The sequence below is a fragment of the Polypterus senegalus genome, chromosome 13 (assembly GCF_016835505.1).
Source record: "Polypterus senegalus isolate Bchr_013 chromosome 13, ASM1683550v1, whole genome shotgun sequence".
Classification (NCBI taxonomy): Eukaryota; Metazoa; Chordata; class Cladistia; order Polypteriformes; family Polypteridae; genus Polypterus; species Polypterus senegalus.
In genome coordinates this window covers 38315394-38336491 of record NC_053166.1, presented here as the reverse complement: position 1 = coordinate 38336491, position 21098 = coordinate 38315394, and the positions used below count along the sequence as shown (strand labels likewise).

The window sequence follows — 21098 nt, the reverse complement described above, 5'->3', positions numbered from 1 at the left end:
ATAGAAACAAATTTTAAAAAGTAAATGTGTGTGGTTGTGCAGCACACACGAAAACAGTGTACTGTATGTGTATTTCAGACTGTAATTATTATTGTATACTCCTAGTAGAAAATGCATGGTAAGCAAGTAATTATAATTGTCCTGAAGTATCAGTTAAAAATAATCTGTAGTTATAATCTGTCATTTCAGACAACAAAGACTTCAGTGGAGAGAAAAGAAGTTCTTACAGTTTTGTGAGTAGGATGCACCAGCAGACACACAAGATGAAAGCAGTCCTGACATTAAAAATGCAAAAGACTTTTTATTCATATTCACATTAGGCAAATTCAGCACCGGGGTATAGAAACAAATTTTAAAAAGTAAATGTGTGTGGTCGTGCAGCACTCACTCAAATAAATGAAGCATTAAAAAAGAAATATGTATTCCTTTTGAGCAGGATTTTTTTTCAGACAAAAAGAATCATTGTTGATCTGAAGTACTTTCAGTGTACTGTATAATGTATCAGTTGTTACTTGAAATATGTGTTTAGACAAACATAGCACTATGTCAACTGCTGGTTATTTGTGGCATCAATGTAAAGTTGCTTGTATGAGAACATACAGTCATGTGAAAACATTAGGACACCCTTTGAAAGCATGTGGTTTTTGTAACATTTTTAATAAATGGTTATTTCATCTCCGTTTCAACAATACAGAGAGATTAAAGTAATCCAACTAAACAAAGAAAACTGAAGAAAAGTCTTTTCAAGATCTTCTGTAAATGTCATTCTACAAAAATGCCTATTCTAACTGAGGAAAAGATAGGACACCCTTGCCCCTAATAGCGAGTGTTACCTCCTTTGGCTGAAATAACTGCAGTGAGACGGTTCTTGTAGCCATCTACCAGTCTTCGACATCGGTCTGAGGAAATTTTACCCCACTCCTCAATGCAGAACTTTTTCAGCTGTGAGATGTTTGAGGGTTTCTTGCACGTACAGCCCTTTTCAAGTCACCCACAGCATCTCAATGGGATTCAAATCTGGACTTTGACTTGGCCATTCCAGGACTCTCCATTTCTTCTTTTCAGCCAATCTTTGGTTGATTTACTAGTATGTTTTGGGTCATTGTCATGTTGCATGGTCCAGTTCCGCTTCAGCTTTAATTTTCTAACTGATGGTCTCACATGTTCTTCAAGCACCTTCTGATACACAGTAGAATTCATCGTGGATTCTATGATGGTGAGCTGACCAGGTCCTGCTGCAGCAAAGCAGCCCCAAACCATGACACTTCCACCTCCATGCTTCACAGTTGGTATGAGGTTCTTTTCTTGGAATGCTGTGTTTGGTTTACGCCAAACATGTCCTCTGCTGTTGTGTCCAAATAATTCAATTTTGGACTCATCTGTCCAAAGAACATTATTCCAGAAGTCCTGGTCTTTGTCAACTTTATCTCTGGCAAATGTCAGTCTGGCCTCGATGTTTCTCTTGGAAAGCAAAGGTTTCCTCCTTGCACACCTCCCATGCAAGTTAAACTTGTACAGTCTCTTTCTGATTGTAGAGGCATGTACTTCTACATCAACAGTAGCCAGAGCCTGCTGTAGTTCTCGAGATGACACTTTAGGGTTTTGGAGACCTCTTTTAGCATCTTGCGGTCTGCTCTTGGGGTGAACTTGCTGGGGCGACCAGTCCTGGGCATGTTGGCAGTTGTTTTGAAAGCCCTCCACTTGTAGACTATCTTCCGGACAGTGGAATGGCTGATTTCAAAATCTTTTGAGATCTTTTAAATCCCTTCCCAGACTCATAGGCTGCTACAATCTTTTCTGAAGTCCTCTGACAGCTCTTTTGTTCTCACCATGGTGCTCACTCTCACTTCAACAGTCAGGAGCACACCAAACTAAATGTCTGAGGTTTAAATAGGGCAAGCCTCATTCAACATGCAGAGTAACGATCTACTAATTATGTGCACCTGGTGTGATATACCTGTGTGAGATCTGAGCCAATTTAAGAGGGAATACATGTGAGGGTGTCCTATCTTTTCCTCAGTTAGAATAGGCATTTTTGTAGAATGACATTTACAGAAGATCTTGAAAAGACTTTTCTTCAGTTTTCTTTGTTTAGTTGGATTACTTTAATCTCTCTGTATTGTTGAAACGGAGATGAAATAACCATTTATTAAAAATGTTACAAAAACCACATGCTTTCAAAGGGTGTCCTAATGTTTTCACATGACTGTAGTTGTTGCCAGAAGGTATCTGTGTTACCAGGTAACACAAGCGCAACAGAAAGGCGATGTGTAATTGCCATCAAAATTCTCTTTTTGCCATGAATTGATGTGTAATATTAGAAAACAATTTTTAAAAAATTGACACTTTTTCTGCCTACCATTATGCTTTTTATGGCATAGTCATATGCTGTCATCACATGCTCACTTTACAAACACTCTTAATTTGTGTAGTAGACTGTGTTTTTGTATGACAGGCTGCTATGAACATAAAGGACAATAGCACCAACACAACATCCCACAACTACTAAACAGGCTGATCCACTAACTGTGGATAAAGGGGAGTTTGGCTCAAAATATAAATGCATCCTTAAGAAATATCTCAAATGTATTGCAAGGTTTGCAGTGTTCTCTCACAGTATTGCCAGGGCTGTTGGTGATTTTGGGAATGGCAGTGAAAACCACAACAACAAATAAAGTTGCTTTCACATGTCACCATACAGAGAGTGTTGGGTGATCTCTTTTTTGGTGGTTTGTCAATGGTGTTAATTTAGCTGGTCTTCTGTTTCATTTTCTGTCTCATTATTGTTTTACTGCTGCTTAAGAAAAAAAAACAGTTAAAGGTTCTCATAATAGGCAAATCAATTAAAATTAAGACTAGTGAAGTATTTTCTATTCCAGGAAACAATTACTGATTTAAGAAAGTGGCTGGAAGGAAAACTTTCAGCCATTGTGGCCATCCAGAATGAGTTTGACACCCCCTATATACAGTATCACTCTTCAGTACCATTCTTGTTTGCTTGTTGGGAATGCCCCTACTCTTCATCTCACTCAACACTTCTTCAAATTAAGTCTCTCTCTGCAAAAGATTTGGTACTTTTTGTGCCTTTAACTTGTTGCTTTTCTTTGAGATGTTTATGAAATTTCTCTGTAGATGGCTGGCCAGGGGAAAATTATTACAAAAATAATGAAAAGAACTCTTAAAAGTCTTCTGGAGCTGAATGTATCATATAGTAATAAGTACTGAGTAACATCCTGCCAAAATGCTGGAACAGCAGACAAAACTTGTGCTTTTGGCACACTTGGGGTGCCATTCGTGCACTATTGTGCATATCTAATATAGTGAAACTAGACAGATCTCTCTAAGGAAAAAAGTATTCTAATGAAAAGTAAGGTTCACTTTGTGGGCTGCTGCTGAACCTGTAAACTTAGAGTTGTGCGGTATGTCTGTTAACCACTACTCCATTCCTTTTGTTATATTCCTTGACTACTCATTTAGAGCATTCTACTTACAAACGCTACTGTATATGTCGCATATCTTTAATCAGTGGGAGTGTCTGATTTGTGGACAGTGCTGTAAAAAAACAGGCAGTCTGGTACCAAGTAATCCACTGCATACATGAAATTGGTATTGGTATATGATGTTCTGAGAAAGTATGGGTAAGAATACAAATTCTAATGACCTTGTATGTGACATAGTAGTGGGTTAGACACTCTGGCATTTGGGTTTCAGTACCAGCTGATGAAAGTGGTCAGTAGAAATGACTTATGTGTACCAGCTTTGCAAACTGGCTAGCCTGTCAACTGTTGTACTCCTCTAATTTTAGTGGTCAGTCAGCTGAGTACAGTAGTGTTGCTGGATGAGGAATATTGGAAAGCAAAATTCAATTAAAATTTTTGTGAATGGAGTAATAGCTCATGGTGATCAAACTGAGATTTGGACAGTGAAAAAAGGGTATGTATGAGGTAGGGAAAAGAACACAAAACAAATCGTATATGGGCTAGTGGAGTCTGATTCCTTCTGATTTTGTTTTTTTTCCATCCCAATGTATGGGGCAAACTAATGAGTTTATGGATGCCTTCTATCAGATGTCAGTAAAGCAGACTGATAGTGGTGATGCCATAGTAGTTTGGAGTGCATTTTCTTGAAACATATTGGGACCCCTTTTATACAAACATTATAATGTTTGAAAGGATATTTGTCTGTCTTTTTCTTGTAGCAATGTACCCATTTGTGAACTGGCCTTTTCAGTAGAATATTACTCCATCCCACAGGCTGGGAAAGGCCTGAAATGGTTAAAGAGACCTAATACGGAGTTCTGTTTAATGCAGTGAATTTCTCAGTCACCACCACATCTCCATCTAATCAGGTGTCTGTGAGATGAGAAGAACAAGCTGCTTGTAGTGGAGATTTGACACTGCTGTCATCTGTTCATATAATGATGTTGACTATGTCTACAATTGTGGGTTATGAGGAAACCAGAGCCTACCCACTTAGACTTTTTTCCATTCTGGATTTAAAACTACCATCATTGTGTTAAAGGCAAAATGCTGCCTATATCCATTCTAGTAACATTTAATATTTTGGAAACATATGTGTTTGTATGGAAATAATTTGATGGCTTTTGATTTGAAATATACAGTCGTGGCCAAAAGTTTTGAGAATGACACAAGTATTAGTTTTAACAAAGTTTGCTGCTTCAGTGTTTCTAGACCTTTTTGTCAGATGTTTCTGTGGTATGCTGAAGTATAATTACAAGTATTTCATAAGTTTCAAAGGCTTTTATTGACAGTTATATTAAGTTTATGCAAAGAGTCAATATTTGTAGTGTTAGCCCTACTTTTTCAAGACCTCTGCAATTTATCCTGGCATGCTGTCAATGCACTTCTTGGCCAAATCCTGACTGATGGCAGCCCATTATTGCACAATCAATGCTTGGAGTTTGTCAGAATGTATGGGTTTTTGTTTGTCCACCTGCCTCTTGAGGATTGACCACAAGTTCTCAATGGGATTAAGGTCTGGGGAGTTTCCTGGCCATGGACCCAAAATTTCATTGTTTTGTTCCCTGAGCCATGAATTAAGAATGGTACAAAAAATTCTCTGAGAGCAACTTCCCCCAACCATCCAAGAACAGTTTGGTGATGAACAATGCCTTTTCCAGCATGATGGAGCACTGTGCCATAAGGCAAAAGTGATTAACTAAGTGGCTCAGGGAACAAAACATCAAAAATTTGGGTCCATGACCAGGGAACATCTGACAAAAAGATCTACAAATACTGAAATAGCAAACTTTGTGAAAACCAATACTTGTGTGTGTTCTCAAAATTTTTAGCCAAAAACTCTCATTCTCAAAACTTTTCACTGTATTATTGGCATTAAATTGAGAGTTTTTCTTTGGATGCAATATTGTCTTGAATATATTTGGGAAATTGATTTATCTTTTATTTTTGAAAGTTTTGAATACAGTGAAATGCAGCAAATTGCTACAGTAATCTCTGTATTTTGTCTTGGTTGTTTGTCTTTAAGTAAGATATACTGTATTAATGCAGTTCTTTTTCCCCTTTCCCCATTTTTGTAACAGAAGTGCAAGTTAACATAAGGTTTTATACTAGTAGAGATATTCATTTTTTCCATAATAATGCTCATCTTTTTTTTTTCTTCTGATTATGCATGTATTAAAAAAGACAACTTTTAAAAGCATTTGTGCACAAGAAGGTGCTGACAAAATAGGATACATTTACACTGGCTATTACTTTTCTTCAGTCCCTCTTTTTTAATTGAATGTCATATCAGTAGTAGGTTTATTATGTAGGTGTAATTCTCATCCATTTTTAATTTGATGTTTCATAAATGAATTACTTCCTTTACGTTGTTAAAGCCTAAGTATAGCCAACGTAGACCTGCTTTTGATTTTTGAGGAGTTTTTGGAGTTAAAGGGTTACCTCCTTGTATAGTATATGGAGAAGATTCTGTTTAAGAATCTATTTGTTTACTAGAGTGACATGAAGTTAGAGAATCATAGGTCTGTGTGTGTCGATAAGCACTTAAAAAAGAATACCACTGTACTCTAGACTAAAAAAAACTAATGGCATAAGGGAACTTGTAATTTGAATATTTTATTTTCCAAGAGGTAATTTTTGGCTCTTTCAAATCCTACGCCTTTGTGTATCCTTTTACAATTGAGGCTCAAACTCTTTGAATTAATCATTATACATAATAAAGTAGCCAGTCAGTGTTACAAGTAAGAATTATTTTTATATTGCTGTTTAAGGAATTTAAAGAGGAAATGGCAAAAACTGTACTTCAGCGAATTTTATGTTTTATTAATTTTACTTACATTAGTTGTATATGGGCACAGTTACTTAAAAAAAATTCTGTTGCACCTTTTTAGCTGCCAGAGAGGTGTGGTACTCCAGGAGCTAGGCTGTTGTTCTGTAAAAAGGTGTTCTGGAAAATTGACATGAGCAAAAAGCCAGTCCTAATACATCATAGACTCGGGCAGGAATGCCACAGCTATACAAAAAACTACCAACAGATGTCACCTTTTAGTGTTAAACTTAATTTCAAATTTGCTTTACCTGATGACATTATTTTTATTTTGAATTTGTTCAAATATTCCTCATTGTGAAACATTCTTACTTTAAAGTTGTGTTTATTTATTTAGTTTCATGCTAAAGCAATATACTAAAAGTAAAGGAATGACTAAAGAACAATCAAGATGAATAAAATTGAAAAGTGCAATGTTCGATCCATGCCCAGGTAAAACAGGACTAACTTACTATAAACCTAACCTTACGATTTCTCTAGTATCAGACTCTGAGACAACCTGTTACTGAAATAAAGCTGGGATTTTAGTAGTGAGAAATTTTAGTCTAGTTTCATTTGGATTTTGTAATTCATATTTTGGCAGATATCAATGGTCATAACTTGCTCATAGGTGTCTAAAACCATGTAAATCTATTAAAACATTACCTTGCCGTTCCTGAATACAGTATATGCCTAGTGTGTGTGTGTGTGTGTGTGTGTGTGTATACTATATGTGTGTGTGTATATACTGTATATATGTGTGTATGTGTATATATATACAGTATGTATATATATATATTTATATGTATTTATGTATATATATATTTCTATATGTATATATATGTATGTACTGCATGTGTATATATTATGTATATAGAGGAAAAATAATGTTAGCTTTCACAGAAGCTACTGTAACAGCTCTAACCCCATCACCCCAAATATAATACCAAAAGGCACTCTCAAAAAAGGTTAATAGAGTGAGAGAGACTACCTGAACATGTGCTTGTCCTTGAGAAGACTGTTTAGAACGTCTTTGTAATTAAAATAAGTCCAAATATCACTTTTCGAGAGCGTTGTTAATGTTCTTATTTAGTAAGTTCCTCTTTTGGTTGAAAAACACTTGCTGATTATGTACAAACACCAGATAAAGCAGCTGGTAGTTAATTTTTATAATATCTGGCATGTTGGCAAACTGAAGAGTGAAAAACTGTATAGGAAAATGTAAATAGGTCATCCACTAGGCTAACATTACAGCATACAAAATGCATCTCTTGTGGATCAAAGCATGAATGAATGCTACATTCTTAGAGATTTTCTCTTTGGTATCTTAATAAATATATAAACTTTATTTTTTTAAACTTCTAAATGTTTCAAATTTCTGTTTTACATAAACTGTTTTACCAATCATTTTTTTAAATTTCGCAAACAGACACTTAAAGCTTTAATAGAAGTTATTTTCATTGATATGAGTGGAAACTTTAGTGAAGAGCAAGGATGACAGATTTTAAGAGCAACAGTTGTTTTCAGTTCTCAGTCCATATCATTTACTGACTTGGTTGATATTATTTATGAACTCGTTTCCCCTATTCAGGGGAGACATTGTAGTATACTAACATAGTCTATATTGCATAAAAAGAGCTCATTATGCTAATGAGAAATCAAAGATACTTACATTACCTTAGGTTTGTTAAAAAAAAAAAAAAACTACCCAAGCTAAGTTTATTCCTCCATGTGCAATGGCCACTGTTTTGGCATGGTTCAAGTAATTAAGTCACCCCAACAAAGACTAGCCAGGTCAAATAGGTGTTCTGTACACCTTCTGCTATAGAAATTGTGTATTGACATCTTCTGAAAATAGTCCTAGATTTGCCGAGTTTAAATTTTCACATTAGATTATTTGTGTCTCCTAATCAAAATGCCACCACTCTTCAGTGCCAGGTTCATCAGATATTATTACCATACCTCCAAGTTTCTGTATCTTACCTTGAAACCTCTGCTTTCCTTATCTGAAATAACTATTGTACCTTGAAGTTATAATTCTAATCATCTGTATACAAATGCATTATCAATTTTTTGCAGAGTAAGTAAAGAATTAATTTTCTCTAAAATATGATTTCCAGGAATATTTATGCTAGCTGGCATTTAAGGTGTTTTCCTGCTTCGGGCTTTAATTTTATCTGTTCTAGTAGAAGATCTTTTACTAATAGATCTGGGATCTAGCAGTATTGATTGGCAGTATGAGCACTATGGCATTTTGGTCAGAGACTAATTCCGACACACTTTTATAATATTTAACAGTTTAAAAAACTTTGGGAAAGTTAAAAATGGATTAGAATTGGCACTGACTACAATAGTATTTTGGAGCTTGACTATTTCAGTAAACAGCAGTTTATACTGATTTTATCTTTTATTTGGTGAAAAACTTTGAATTTAATAAGTGGATCCTGAAAAACACAAATGTTCTGATGCTTAGAATTGACTCTTTGCCATATAACTTGAAGGAAGTATACAGCTGTAATGTCTTACTTAGCCACATTTAGTCTCTACTCATAACATGGTTTTAAGAACAGAAATACTTAAAAAAAAAAAAAAGCCACACTCAGCAAAAAAAAGTTATATGAAATTCAGCTGCTTTTTGGACCACTGTTAAAGACATCTATTCTTGGACAAGAGCAGCTCAAGTATTACATTCAGTTAGCTTTGGCAAAGGAGGTATTTCTAAGCACCATCCGAGTCTTTGGAAAACTGATATGCAAGTGCCAAACACATGTGTTTTAAACTAAAACTGTATATTTTCACCGCAGTGTGGGAATGCCACTCCATTGTTGATCTGTGTCTTATTCAGTGTTTTATGACAATCATATGGTAACAACCAGAACTGCCCCTAAAGCAGTAAGAAGGGAAACACTTGATTTGGCCGGGTCAAATGTTTCTGATTATTGAAGATGCAGGTCTGCGTAATGTTACATCAAATTGCTGAGACTGACAGGATGTGAATTATTGTGGCTGCAACAGTATGTTTCATACAATAAAAAAAGTAAAATGGAAATGATAGTTCTTGTGAGACCCCCTCTCCAATTTTCTAAATAGATGTCTTGTAATGTCTGTTATTAAAAATATTTACTTTAGATTAGATGTTTACAAACTAAAGAATATCAATCTTAGTATGAGTTTTAACAAATATGAAGCAACCATAAATACTATCAATTACAATTTAATAGTTTATTAGATAAGGTGGAGAAATGCATAGCCATTTATGGAATAGATAACTTTTGTTCAGAAAAAAGTAAAGTGGAATCACCTGTGTAAACAAAATGGTTCCCAGTTAAAATGTAGTACTGTATATTACTAATGGTACTCACAAGTGTGTTTGCAGAATTAAATCTTTTTTTTTTTATTCAGTATTAGTGTGTGCATGCCTATGCACGTGTAAGACAGAATTTTAATAATTACCTTTATTTTTAATCAAATTTGAAAAATAACAGACTCCACTTGAAATTGGTTACTGGGTCGTGTTGCAGGAATCTGGCAATTACTTAAATTGACCAGGAGATAGCTTCCTTTATAACCAATTAGATTAAGTCACCGATCGTGTTACAAAATGAAGAAAATAAATGGTTAAACTGATTAGAAATATGTTTGTAGCTAAATATAATTTCGCTTCTATGTCATTTTGTAATAATTTTAATATTATAATATAAACAAAGTGTATAACCAAATGCAAACTTTGCTTATAAACAATACTAATTCAGGTTATTTAATTAACTCAGGAAGTATTTAAAGGCTTATTTGAGATTGCAGTGGGAAATTACGCTGAATTGGCTTACCCTGATATATATATTTTTTTTTCTATAAACTTGGCAAAAGTTAGTATGTAGAATTATTTTTAAAATTAAAATAATTGTAATGAGGTTGCGTCTGGTACTTATAAAGGCTAAAACTTTTATTCACGTTGTTCTGTTGTCTTGAGTTTGAATCCTGTCTCATATATAAGCATAATAATCTTTCCTGATCAGGAGGATTTACTTCAAGGAGCAAGACGTTTCCTTTAACATCTTAGTTTCTGTAAGCTTTTTAGTTCTTTAGCACACAATAATAGAAGGTGGGTACAATAAATTTTTGGAAAACTGACAGTGAAATATAAAACCTACATATTTATTTAAATTAAGTTTGGAAGAAAAATTAACAAACAGTATTTTACTTTATTTTTTATACAGGCATTTGGGTTTATGACTCGAGTGGCACTACAGTCTGAAAAAATGGATCATCATCCCGAATGGTTCAATGTTTACAACAAGGTAAGAATGAAGTAAGACATTTGCTCATGATCTAGTAGAGAGAAAATGGAATTGACAAAGTTTTTGTTTTGATCCATTATTAAAAGATGAAGTACAAGTTTTTATTTGCTTTTTTTTACATTTTATTCAAAAGCTAACTAATGCTGTACAAGTACTGTTGGTTTATTTTTTTTCAGAAGAACCAGGCACTGTAAATATTATTTCAACTAACACTTATCATTTTTTATTTCTTGTTAAATGATGTAATCTCATTTCATCCCTTTAAGATTCTTTGCTGCTGTCTCCTCCTCCTAGTTTGGTCTGAATTTTATTAAGGTTTAGTGAAGAAAACACACCAATATGAAATGCACCTGTAACTGCTTATGAACTACATACCCACTGCAAGCAGCATTTTGGCTGATCACAAATCGGTTTGTACAGTTACATCCTATCCGATCTGTTCCAGATTCTCTTGTAGTCTTAAAGTCACAAGAGTTTTTTCGTCAGTAGCACAGCTAGTTAATTTAATCTCCTTACAGAAGTCTCCTGTTTTCTTTGTTAGATGTACTTTAACATCATGCTGACATCTTAGCAAATGTAGTTATTTTTTTCGGTGAGAAAATTTTCTTTTCAGGTTTGCTTTGCCCATTCCAATGAGTATTCTGAAAATGTCATTTCTTATAATTTCCCCCCCGATACTGAAAAGGTTTCTTTAGTTGTTGCAACTTTCAGTGCCTGCTGTATACCATTTGTATATTTAACAGATGTAAATTAATGAGTAATCACAACTTTTACACACTTTCACAACCAGATTAAAAACTGAAATGTACAGGAGCTTGGCAAATTCATGTTAAAAGAATACCCCACCCATAAATTATATTCTCAAGTTTTCATGCAGAATAAAGATAATAAATTTTAAGACTGTGTACAACATATGTTCTTAAACTGTGTGTTTAGAGTTTTGATTCACAATTGTACTCAATGGCTTAGGTTCGTGTACGGTTTGCTGAGTGTTTTACGATGGGTCGCCATGGGCTGTTGGTGATTCTCCAAGGGGGAACCCCCCCTCCCCCCCTCCTCAGTTGACTGTCAGTGGTGATTCTGGGTCTGGAAGACAGAAAAAAAGCAAAATTGGGTCTCCAGAAGAAAAGGTTAAGAACCACTGGTGTAGAAGAATATGGTGTTGCTGCATAACACCAAACAATAGCAAACGCTCCATGAAAAAAATGTCATTATTTATATTGCATAATTCATATGCCAAGTCAACCAGTTGTATGCTCACAACATCCCAAACGTGTATTTTTGCTAAAACATTGTTAAATAAATTACTTTCAGAAAATGTTTTTATGAACTGAAACACCCTCGGATGTGATCATTTAAATTGAAGATCTGTCTCTCCCCCAATTTCATTGGTCATGAGACCAGTCCAGTAACAGCTTATTCACTGGCTAACATTGCGCTTCACATGAGGTGGACAGTGCAGAGTTCACTGACAGATGTGTACAACTGAAGATAAAAGTTAAAGATGCCAAGTGAAAACCTCAGGAAGACAATATGCCTTTTACAATTCAAATGCATGTTCACCTCTGATCATGTTGTATTTTAATTCATTAGAGCGTTTTCCAATCATAGTTTATTTAACAACATTATAGTACAAACCGGATTCCAAAAAAGTTGGGACACTATACAAATCGTGAATAAAAACTGAATGCAATGATGTGGAGGTGCCAACTTCTAATATTTTATTCAGAATAGAACATAAATCACGGAACAAAAGTTTAAACTGAGAAAATGTATCATTTTAAGGGAAAAATATGTTGATTCAGAATTTCATGGTGTCAACAAATCCCAAAAAAGTTGGGACAAGGCCATTTTCACCACTGTGTGGCATCTCCCCTTCTTCTTACAACACTCAACAGACGTCTGGGGACCGAGGAGACCAGTTTCTCAAGTTTAGAAATAGGAATGCTCTCCCATTCTTGTCTAATACAGGCCTCTAACTGTTCAATCGTCTTGGGCCTTCTTTGTCGCACCTTCCTCTTTGTGATGCCAAATGTTCTCTATAGGTGAAAGATCTGGACTGCAGACTGGCCATTTCAGTACCCGGATCCTTCTCCTACGCAGCCATGATGTTGTGATTGATGCAGAATGTGGTCTGGCATTATCTTGTTGAAAAATGCAGGGTCTTCCCTGAAAGACATGACGTCTGGATGGGAGCATATGTTGTTCTAGAACCTGAATATATGTATTGATGGTGCCTTTCCAGACATGCAAGCTGCCCATGCCACACGCACTCATGCAACCCCATACCATCAGAGATGCAGGCTTCTGAACTGAGCGTGATAACAACTTGGGTTGTCCTTGTCCTCTTTGGTCCGGATGACATGGCGCCCCAGATTTCCAAAAAGAACTTTGAATCGTGACTCGCCTGACCACAGAACAGTCTTCCATTTTGCCACACTCCATTTTAAATGATCCCTGGCCCAGTGACAACGCCTGAGCTTGTGGATCTTGCTTAGAAATGGCTTCTTCTTTGCACTGTAGAGTTTCAGCTGGCAACGTCGGATGGCACGGTGGATTGTGTTCACTGACAATGGTTTCTGGAAGTATTCCTGAGCCCATTCTGTGATTTCCTTTACAGTAGCATTCCTGTTTGTGGTGCAGTGTCGTTTAAGGGCCCGGAGATCACGGGAATCCAGTATGGTTTTACGGCCTTGACCCTTGCGCACAGAGATTGTTCCAGATTCTCTGAATCTTCGGATGATGTTATGCACAGTTGATGATGATAGATGCAAAGTCTTTGCAATTTTTCGTTGGGTAACACCTTTCTGATATTGCTCCACTATCTTTCTGCTTAACATTGTGGGAATTAGTGATCCTCTACCCATCTTGGCTTCTGAGAGACACTGCCACTCTGAGAAGCTCTTTTTATACCCAATCATGTTGCCAATTGACCTAATTAGTGTTTATTGGTCTTTCAGCTCTTCGTTATGCTCAAATTTACTTTTTCCAGCCTCTTATTGCTACTTGTCCCAACTTTTTTGGGATTTGTTGACACCGTGAAATTTTGAATCAACATATTTTTCCTTTAAAATGATACATTTACTCGGATTAAACGTTTGATCTGTCATCTACGTTCTATTACAAATAAAATATTGACATTTGCCATCTCCACATCATTGCATTCAGTTTTTATTCACAATTTGTTTAGTGTCCCAACTTTTTTGGAATCCGGTTTGTAAAAATACATACTTTATTTCCGGCATGTTGTTAGTTGGACGACTTGACATGGATTATGCGACACAAGTAAGGTGATTTTTTTCAAGGACATTGTTGATTTTGTTTGCTGTTGTCCAACTTTGGTAACTATGGATTTCTCTGTTCTTTGCATCCTTAGTTTTTGTTAGATGTATGGCCAATTTAAAATTTTTGGAGGGTTGTAAAGTGAACAAGAGCCCCATACAAGATTAGACTGTGGTATTGCTCCTGGGATCAACCGCACCACCCCGTAAATCTGAACTGGGAGGAAAGTTTGACAAATGATGGTTGTTAGTGACTATTGGCCTTTCTAATGTTTCTAGTAGGGAAGTAGGGAGTTACTATGATTATGTTGTTATACTGTAATTTGAAATTATACATACACACAGGGATTGGGGAGACCCTCTCCCTGCAGCACTAGGTGCAAAATGGGGAATGACCCTGGACAGGGCACCAGGCTATTGCAAGGCACCCACATGCATACAACCACCCTTACTCACACTGCAGTCAGTGTATAGTTGGTAGTTATCTCAAAGAATCCTATCAGATAACTTTTGACTCTTGATTTTATGCAGCGAGTCATAACTTAATGTATTCTTTTTATTTCTATTTCTCATATTTTGTGGCTGCAGGATAGTAGAATGAGTGTGTGTATGTGTGTGTGTGTGTGAGTTACTTAGCCAAAAACTAAGAATTATATAGTGTTAATAAATCATTCCTTGGTTCAGTTCAGTTATTTTTTATATTGTAATATAAAAATGCATTTCATATATAGCAGCTATGTCATCTGGAATTTAGGTAGCTTATGAACTATTCCATTACTGTACAGCTTGTTGCTAATAGCTTTCTTGTCACCATGGCTACTGTGTGTGTTTTTTTTATTAAAAAAAAATTAGTTTTTTGCCATAATTTAAAGTTAAACATGGAAGAATCAGGAAAAGATTGTCACTGAAGGACAAGGTTAAACTTGTGGAGGTAGAGGAGTGAATCAGAAGAAGAAAGAACTTGTTTTCAATGGAACAAATGGACCAGCAAGCCACCCACACAGTTTGTTAGGTAACTTGCCTTTTTGTTTAGTTATTTGCATTGTTGCAGTTAAAGTTTATTTGGTTCTATTGTGTGTACTTTTCTTCTCATTAACTTCACCCTGTCTGAATGCATGAGCTACATTATGAATAAAATTACTGAATTTCTACTTGCTGCCATATCTCTGTTTGTGAAGGTGTGTCAGATCTGCTGAAGGGCACCCTGTCATTCCATGCAGAATAATGGAGTGTACTAGAAGTAAGTAAATGATGAATAGGCCTAGATTTAAAGAACAAAAAATGCATAGTTCAAAGATTTTTTGCAAATTAGACAATTGTATTAAGCCCAGTTTTGCTTCTTTCCAGTTATTAAGTGCTGAGGTTGAATTCAGGGAAGGGTGTATTTTGTATACAGAGTATGCATGTTCTCATATACAGGTGTGTTTGCTTTGGACACTTTAGTTTTGTTCAACCTTTTCAACAGCTTTGCCAATATATCCTTTGATTGATTTATTTATTTATTATAAAGCCCCTGATTACAGTAGCATACATACATGTATTCTGAGCCATTGCAAATATCAGTCATTTTATTAATTGATGAATCATTTTTAAAAAGTGACTAATCTTTAATTCATCAGTCCAGTCCTTTATTTAACTGTATTTAACAGGCAGAAAACTATATCTGACAGGATCCCATTTACATAAGTCATAATTCCAGAAAAGGTACATCAAGATCAGGGTGAACCTTATTATTTCAAAATAGGACATAAAATGGATCATGTGAGTTACAATTTATTAAACATAAGACCAAAGAACATAAAATGTACAGTAAGGCAAAACGAAAAATGCTTATTTGAAAAGATAAATACACTTTTTTGGATGAATTACTGTTTGAGCGATAATTGGTAAGAGTACAAGACATCTCTTATTTTGTTATACCTTTCCTTGTCAGACCACACAGGATTGGTAGATATGTTCATTAAGTATTTTTAAAACAATGTCTGCAACCTAGCTGTTCCAGAAATGTGAATTATTGTAGTGACTCTAATTGCCATTTAACTTGTGCATCAAGGTTTGCAATTTTTTTTTTTAACAAACATGTTTCCTCTTCAGTAGATATATATTAAAAACTGGTAGAATACAGCAGTTCACAATTTGTTAACCATACCTGGGACACGATTACCCGTATTTACATTGCCAGGTCTCAAGGTCCAAAATCAAATGGTGAAGAAATACAATTCGATGTATGAGGTGTGAATTACATGTAGATGTGGCCTGAGTGTTATACATAAGCTAATTATGCATGTGCTGTTCATTCATTGTTATCCAGGCACAGGCCTCTAAAAGTATCAAAATGTATCCTCACTTTTTTCTGCCTATGCTCTTCAATTTTCTGTTTTAGAAGCAGAGCTTATTTTCCAGATATGATGAGTCAATGCAGAATGGCTATGGCATTACATCCCTTAGCATCTTCTGCTGTGGCTCCTTTCTCCTACTCCATTCAAAGAGTAATTTTGGTACAAAACAGGAGCGAAGAGTTGTGGAACAGTATTGTTAGCCAATTTGATGACTCCCTGTGTCTGAAGAAATTTAGAATGAGACAAGTAATATTTGTCTTCTAAACAATTTTCTCTCCTTCCACCACAGCCTTCCTTTACTGTGTTACATAATGCACAAAAATAATATTATCAAGCCATATCATTGAGCAAAAATCTGATCCGACTTTTTGAGCACAGATTGGATATGGATGATCTGAATTTAATTGGAATTCATTGCCACATATGAAAGCAACATGTATCTGATCTAAATAAATGTGACTCCCTGTTGTTTTTAAATATTAATACTTAAATCTGGTATGTGTCAGATGAGTGGAAGAATCAGATCACATCACACTGACAGTTTCAATGCTACATTAGAAAATCTTAGTTGATAATTTACCTGGATTCTAAAATATTTGTAGAATGTAATTTGCTCAATCCATTTCTTATTTATTTGAATAGGTAGCACTCCTGTGCAATTTTAATCCCAAATCAATAACTATCTCTGTGGTTTTCCTCACATCGTTCAATGTTGTAGACAATGTTGCAGAAAATTAAATTACATTTTAGTGTTTTACTTGTAAATCATTGCAAGTATGAAGTATCAGATTTTAGGGTCTCCTATCAGTGTACCTTCTACGTATGTGAGTCAAATATGATGCTTGGCACTATTTTCTGTAGCAAAATATATGCTACAGTATTTGCTAAGGAACAGAGCCCTTCTCGGTGTTAGCATTAAGAGTGGGAGCTAAAGCTTGCTGGCTGTGATTCAAAACAGGATTTTACAACCATCTAATAAGCAAAGGTGTACTGATTGTAATTTTAATGGCCAATCCCACTGCCTCATTTCTTTGGCAGAGAATTGGCTGTTTCTGAATCAGCTTGCTGATTTCAAGACTATAGACTGTCTGCAAGTATCACACAAGCATTTTAGATCAGTAAAGCAATGCTAAAATTCAGCATTTTATGCAGTGATTAAAATTTGTAAAACTTTAGTCACTCTCAAAGTATCAAACTACGTTAATCAATTTTTCCATCCATCCATCCGTATTCTTATTGTTTTAATCCAGTTTATGGTTACAGGGCACTTGTTAAACCTGGCAGTACATTCACAAGGAAGGGACATTAGCAAAGCACCTACATCAAGTTGGTGCCAGATGCATTGTTTATTTAAATGAAGTTTAATTTATTATAGTCATTCATTATTTGAATTAGGTTTGTTTAATATAAGTCAAGGTTTTCACTTTCCTGTGTTGTAAGACAGTATTTCCATTTTCAAAGTGCAAGCTGACAACCTCACATGGCATGTTGAGGGTCTTTGGAACCTGGTTATAATGACTTGAATCATGTTGCATTTGTGTTGTTGAGCTTCTTTTTTCTTTCAATGCTCTTACTTTCTAAGAAGGCCTTTCTTGCTCATGCAAGTATAACTGTCACTTGCAAAGGTCACCCACCCTCCTAGCATTTGGCCATAATGAACAGGAAGTGAATGTACCTTTTAAATTGATTATTTAGTTTGAGGAAAGCTTGTCCCACATCACAATTCTAATTTTGTTTGCTTGATTTCCCTTTTGTAACCTAAAATAAGACTAAAAGAAAAGTGAAAGAAAATAAATCAACAGAGTGTAGCAGTTGCAGGATGCTCAACTTCACATTGTCCTAAAACAGTGATTTATTTATTTTAGTTTGGGGACTCCAGAAATGCACCCAGTCTTACCTCTGCACACAAACACATAACACAGCGGCCCAAATAAACAGTATATTATACAAGTAGTGAAGGTAAAACAAAAATCAATTGACAGACAACGTGCATGCAAATCCCACTCAATTTCCCCGACAGTAATAACTACCTAGCTAACACTGAACAAATGAAACCTAACAAAACACTATGCACAAAACAGTAAAGACTCGCAATACAGTCCAGTTCCAAAGATGCAAATGGTGTTGATCAAGTGAATAGTGTCCTGAATGTTATGAAAAGTATTTTCCTACCGAGTTCTAGTTGTTATGTGATGATCTGAAGTGATTGGGAGCATTCTCCAGATGAAGACCTATCCAATCAAGATGAAATCACAGAACAAACAGGTAAAGAACAAGAGAAATCTGAGGTGGTTGTATTTGTAATATTATTGAGGGTGAAGTGTTGAAACAAGTAGGCATAGACTATCTCAATCCTGCTGACTTCTTCTGTACTATACCTTATTTCCCCCAGCAACCCCCTCTGCAACACCTCAACTGCCCAATGACAAACTACTCCCAGGGATGCTGGGATTTACAGTTCATTTAAGTAGCACTGCTGCAAGTGCTGCAAACTGTTAGACAATGTATCTGTACTGCTTATTAGAAAGCATTAAACAATGGAAGACGGGAGGCAAAGTGCTGTAAATGTGTGTAGCTCACCTGAAAACAAACTGAAATAGATTAGCAACATGCTACAAGCTCAATCCACAGTGGTCCAGTATCTGATGTGCTGTCATTTATATCATGGTGAGGGTTGGAAGGATGGAGTGAAAAAATGGAAGAGCATGCGCACACGCACACATACACACACACACACACACACACACATGCACACCGCATAATGTCTTCCATCATAAAACATTAACCAGTTACTCATGCAATATCAAAGTAATAATTTCAGATTCTCCCAATTTTTGCAATTATTGCAGTATAGAAGGCACTTGTTATTAAAATACAGTGGTGTGTTTTATTCAGTTTACAATATTACATTCAATGCTGATTTCTCTAAAGGTAAAATATGAAATAAAAATATACCATATTTTATGTTAGCGTAGAGTCACATTCTTGGTACAAATTTATGTTTGTCCAGAATCAGCAGGTTCCAGGAGTGACTATTTTTAGTTAATATATACTGTATATTTGTAATTGACTATTTGTAAAGGACAATTTTGTTTATTTTATACCATAATTTCTGTTTTTCATTTATTTTCAGGTCCAAATAACTTTGACTACTCATGACTGTGGTGGATTATCGAAAAAAGATATATCACTTGCCAAGTTTATAAACAACATCGTGCTGACAATGTAGCTTTTAGAGGGACTAAATATGTAGTTCATTAAGAAAATGATAAACTGATTTGATTTGCTTTCCATACGTTTAAATTTACTATATGTAATTATTTGGTTTTAAAGATTAATAGGTATCCAACAGGGCAGTACATCATGTTAGAACATTATGTTGATTCTGTCACTATTTTGACATAATAACCAAAATGAATGGATAACTTGGTTTGTGATTTTGTGGTGAATATTTATTTTATAATTCACACTATGTGCTGTCTTTTTCATTTAATATAAATGAAGTGAGTTTTTATCATTGGGATGGAAATATACAAAGACAAAACAGAATCATTGTGTATGTTTAGAAGAAGTTGAATAATCAAAAAATACATTTTATATGGGTATGTACAAACCCAGTTTTGCCTGTATATTCAGCATTTACATGGTACGAAGACCAAAGGACTTCAATTTAAGACATTATGCTGCCCTCAATAGACCGCACTTCTCTGACAGCATTTACTGGTAAGACAGATATTGACAATGTCATGGACACATGGATGAGCACAATGTCCTCTATGCAGCTATAGATGCATTAAAAATGGGTAGCTGAAAATGCAAACACAGAAGACAGATTGTCTTAAGATCTAAGGATTTGATCTGAACCAGTATGTTTGATAATTTTGTTTTATATTAATTGTGGCACTTTGCAAGGATGCTTTCTTTATAATGTTGGACCAATAACTCTCAATGTAGTAAATTTAATGTTTACACCTGGTTGATTAAATTTCAAGAGTGAAGTAAAGATTCTGTCTGTAAACAATGTGACTTTAAAAAACTGTCAGTTGTGGAGACAGTTGACCTGGGACATAAACTACAGTCAGTGTATTGTGAAAATTTCTTTAAGGACCTGACCAATTAAAATGATATTTTTGTTGAAAACTGTGTTCTGTTCTGCTCACCTCCCAGTCAGCCTCGCTGGTTTTCATCAGGAGAATCTTGAGTCATGGAAAACCACTGCTACATGCTCACCTATTACTTTTATTAGGAGCATATGAACTTTATATTTTTGTGCATTGTAGGGACTATGTATTACACGGTCTCTTTCTGACAAAGATTTGCTTGGTAATTTTTATGTTTTGTTACTGGATTTAACTTCTCAATACTCCTGTTTTCTGATCTGTTTTGAAAGAGTGTGAGATCTAGCTATTTTTAAAACTAAATTTGCAGGTGTTTAATTCCAGTGTGCAACAGGTAGAGCAGAAAAGATATCTTTATTTTTCTGGGAGCACAGGTAATGTGTTAAATAACTGAAAGCAATCACACTCAGTCAGTCAATTTCTTATCATTCCTTTTTCCTAAAATGGTCCTATGTACAGTATATTCAAATTTTATGTATTTATAGTTACAATAGTTTTGTGTTATGCATCACATTTATAATAAGTAATTTCATTAATAAGTCCCTTATTGTTTCACTATTAAACAGTAATAAAAATCATTAAATTCACAACTTAATAGTAACTAGCCTGAAAATAATTCTTCTTGACTTTGTAAACAAATTTATTTGTACTTATTTAAATTTATTTGTGGTAACTGGATCCTTTTCAGCCAAAAAAGCATTTCTGAGTTCAGGTACTGATGTTGGGCAAGAAGACGTGTCTTACAGTCAGTGTTCACATTCATCCCAGAGGTGTTTA

General features: G+C 35.1%; 1 protein-coding gene across 1 annotated transcript in view; it reads left to right on the top strand.

Annotated features, from left to right (window-relative positions):
• The window catches only part of LOC120542202 (pterin-4-alpha-carbinolamine dehydratase 2-like), a 51715-nt gene extending 31372 nt beyond the window's left edge, over positions 1-20343 (top strand). Inside the window, exons 3-4 of the mRNA XM_039774479.1 lie at positions 10503-10583; positions 19337-20343. Of these exons, the coding sequence (XP_039630413.1) occupies positions 10503-10583; positions 19337-19432 (177 nt within the window). The 3' untranslated portion in view covers positions 19433-20343. The remainder of the gene's footprint in view (positions 1-10502; positions 10584-19336) is intronic.
• Positions 20344-21098: the final 755 nt, after the last annotated feature.